Here is a 2,722-nt window from a genome sequence, read left to right on the forward strand (position 1 = left end):
AACGTGTTCCTCAAGGGCTACATCATCCGGTAGCCGCAGGTGGGGGAGCGCGGGTGTCCCATTCCCGGCGTCCCAGGCAGCTCTGATGGCCACTGGTCCCCAGGTACTGCCTGGCCGGTCTGCCTGTGGGCTACCAGTTCAAGAACATCACCAACGCCGACGTCAACAACCTGCTCCTGGAGGACCTCATCATCTGGACCAATTACGAGATCGAGGTGGCGGCGTACAACAGTGCTGGCCTGGGGGTGTACAGCATGAAGGTGACCGAGTGGACGCTGCAGGGAGGTAGGCAAGGACGGGCAGGAACGGGCAGGGGCTTGGTGTTCATCCCCCGAGTGATGGGCTGTCACGGGGGTGATGGGGACGGGTGGCAGGAGGGGGGGGTTCAGGGGGACCGGGACGTACTGGGGAGCGGTGCCCGGGGGCTGCAGAGCCAGGCAGGGCTGGCCCAGCCAGGGGCACCATCCTGGGTGCCCAGGGTCCCAGGGGGGCTGGCACCCAGCCGGTGGAGGGGACCTCGCGGAGCTGGAGCCGCTGTGAGCTGTACTCTCATCCCGGCAGTCCCCACCGTGCCCCCGGGGAACGTGCAGACCGAGGCCACCAACTCCACCACCATCCGCTTCAGCTGGAACCCCCCCAGCCCCCAGTTCATCAACGGCATCAACCAGGGGTACAAGGTGAGGGGCGATTCCCACGGGTCTCCCCAAAAACTCCTCGTCTGACCTTCACAAACTGCCTCGACTCCTCCTCGCCAAAACCCCAGATTTCAATTGGTTCCGACCTGACTGTTAAAACAATATTTACCGAGATTTAACACTTGCGTGGGCTCAGAGTCTCCCATGCTCTGTAATTAATTCCAAATTGCAATTAATTCAAATTTACATTAATTACATTGAATTAAAACATTAAACTTGTTTCTTAATCCACTCAAAAGAAGTTCAGGAATTTAATTGCCGCTGAATGAGATAACCGGAGCAAGTAGGATATTTAACATTCTTATTAAATGCCACTTAGTATTTTTGATTAGTATTTTTAGGGCCTAATTAGTATTTAATTAAGTTGCTATAGGCTATCTTGCACAATACCAATTAAATGCCCAAACATCCCTCCTAAACGCAGGCGAGCGGGTGATTACGCGCCGTTATCAATGGGAGTTAATCACAAAGCGCGCGCTCCGTATCGGCTCGTACGGGTAAACAGGCGCTGTTAAAGGCATCAAGTGTTCCCTGCACCGTTAATTGATATTTAATCAACTCCAAATAAATACGAGGAGGCTGGAGGTGCCCAGGGGATGGGTTTTGCGGTACCGATGTGCACAGTGGGGACGCGGGTGCCTGGCGTCGGTGTCCCAGCTCCTTCTTCCCGCAGCTCATCGCCTGGGAGCCGGAGCACGAGGAGGAGGCGACGGTGGTGACGGTGCGACCCAACTTCCAGGACAGCGTCCACGTGGGCTACGTGGCGGGACTGCGGAAATTCGCCGAGTACTTCACCTCGGTGCTGTGCTTCACCACGCCGGGGGACGGCCCGCGCAGCCCCCCCCAGCTGGTGCGCACCCACGAGGACGGTACGGGGAGGCTCTGCGTTCCCGCGGGACGGACCCTGCCCACATGCGGCTCCCGGGGAGGGTGGGAGCAGCCCCCAGATGGGGGACTTGGTCCCACTGGTGCTGCCGGTGGGGACGTGGAATGGGGGTGCCGTCACGCCCCGGGAAGCCCCATCCAAGGGGAGTCCCCTCCACGCTCGTTCCTTGGGTGCTGGGGGCTCCTGCCCTTGGGTGCGGAGCTGCGTGCTGAGCTTGGGCGTCTTTGGGCAGTGCCGGGCCCCGTGGGACATCTCAGCTTCAGTGACATCCTGGACACGTCCCTGAAGGTCAGCTGGCAGGAGCCGGTGGAGAAGAATGGCATCCTGACGGGTAAGGGAGCACCGGTGGGTACCCGGCTCCCGCGTCGGCCCCCTTTCTCCCACCCCACAGCATCTCCCACCCCACAGCATCTCCTCCCAGTCTGTTTCCTACCCCACAGCATCTCCTCATGATCCCCTTCCCACCCCACAGCAATCTCCCACCCCACAGCATCTCCTCCTGGTCCCCTTCCCGCCCCACAGCAATCTCCCACCCCACAGCATCTCCTCCCGGTCCCCTTCCCACCCTGCAGCACCTCCCCTGGCCCCAGGCAGCTCCTCGGGGTGGGCGATGAGGAGGGCTGACGGCACGGGGTGCGTTTCAGGCTACCGGATCTCCTGGGAGGAGTACAACCGCACCAACACGCGGGTGACGCATTACCTTCCCAATGTAACCCTGGAGTCCCCCGCCACCGGCCTCACCGCCCTCACCACCTACACCATCGAGGTGGCTGCCATGACCTCCAAGAGGCAGGGCCAGGTCTCCTCCTCCACCATCTCCTCGGGGGTGCCGCCAGGTGAGCGCGGCGGCACGGGGATGCCAACGGGCTGCCGGCGGTGCTGGGGGTGAGCAGGCGATGCCACCCACCTTGCCCTCTCCCCGCAGAGCTCCCTGGTGCCCCCACCAACCTGGGCATCTCCAACATCGGACCCCGCTCCGTCACCCTCCAGTTTCGCCCGGGCTACGACGGCAAAACCTCCATCTCCCGCTGGCAGGTGGAAGCACAGGTATGGGGTGGCTCAGGGTGTGGGGGGGAGGTGAGGGGGTGCTGGGGGGCAGCTCACCCCACTCCCATCCCGCAGGCGGGTCAGAGCGGTGAGG

General features: G+C 61.8%; 1 protein-coding gene across 1 annotated transcript in view; it reads left to right on the forward strand.

The window, feature by feature from the left end:
• SDK2 (sidekick cell adhesion molecule 2) overlaps window positions 1–2,722 on the forward strand; it is a 149,715-nt gene that overhangs the window by 119,648 nt on the left and 27,345 nt on the right. The window contains 6 exon segments of the mRNA XM_009886542.1: window positions 104–285; window positions 562–677; window positions 1,369–1,564; window positions 1,814–1,912; window positions 2,226–2,417; window positions 2,507–2,645. Coding sequence (XP_009884844.1) covers window positions 104–285; window positions 562–677; window positions 1,369–1,564; window positions 1,814–1,912; window positions 2,226–2,417; window positions 2,507–2,645 — 924 coding nt within the window.

The sequence above is a fragment of the Charadrius vociferus genome, unplaced genomic scaffold (assembly GCF_000708025.1).
Source record: "Charadrius vociferus isolate BGI_N301 unplaced genomic scaffold, ASM70802v2 scaffold616, whole genome shotgun sequence".
Lineage (NCBI taxonomy): Eukaryota > Metazoa > Chordata > Aves > Charadriiformes > Charadriidae > Charadrius > Charadrius vociferus.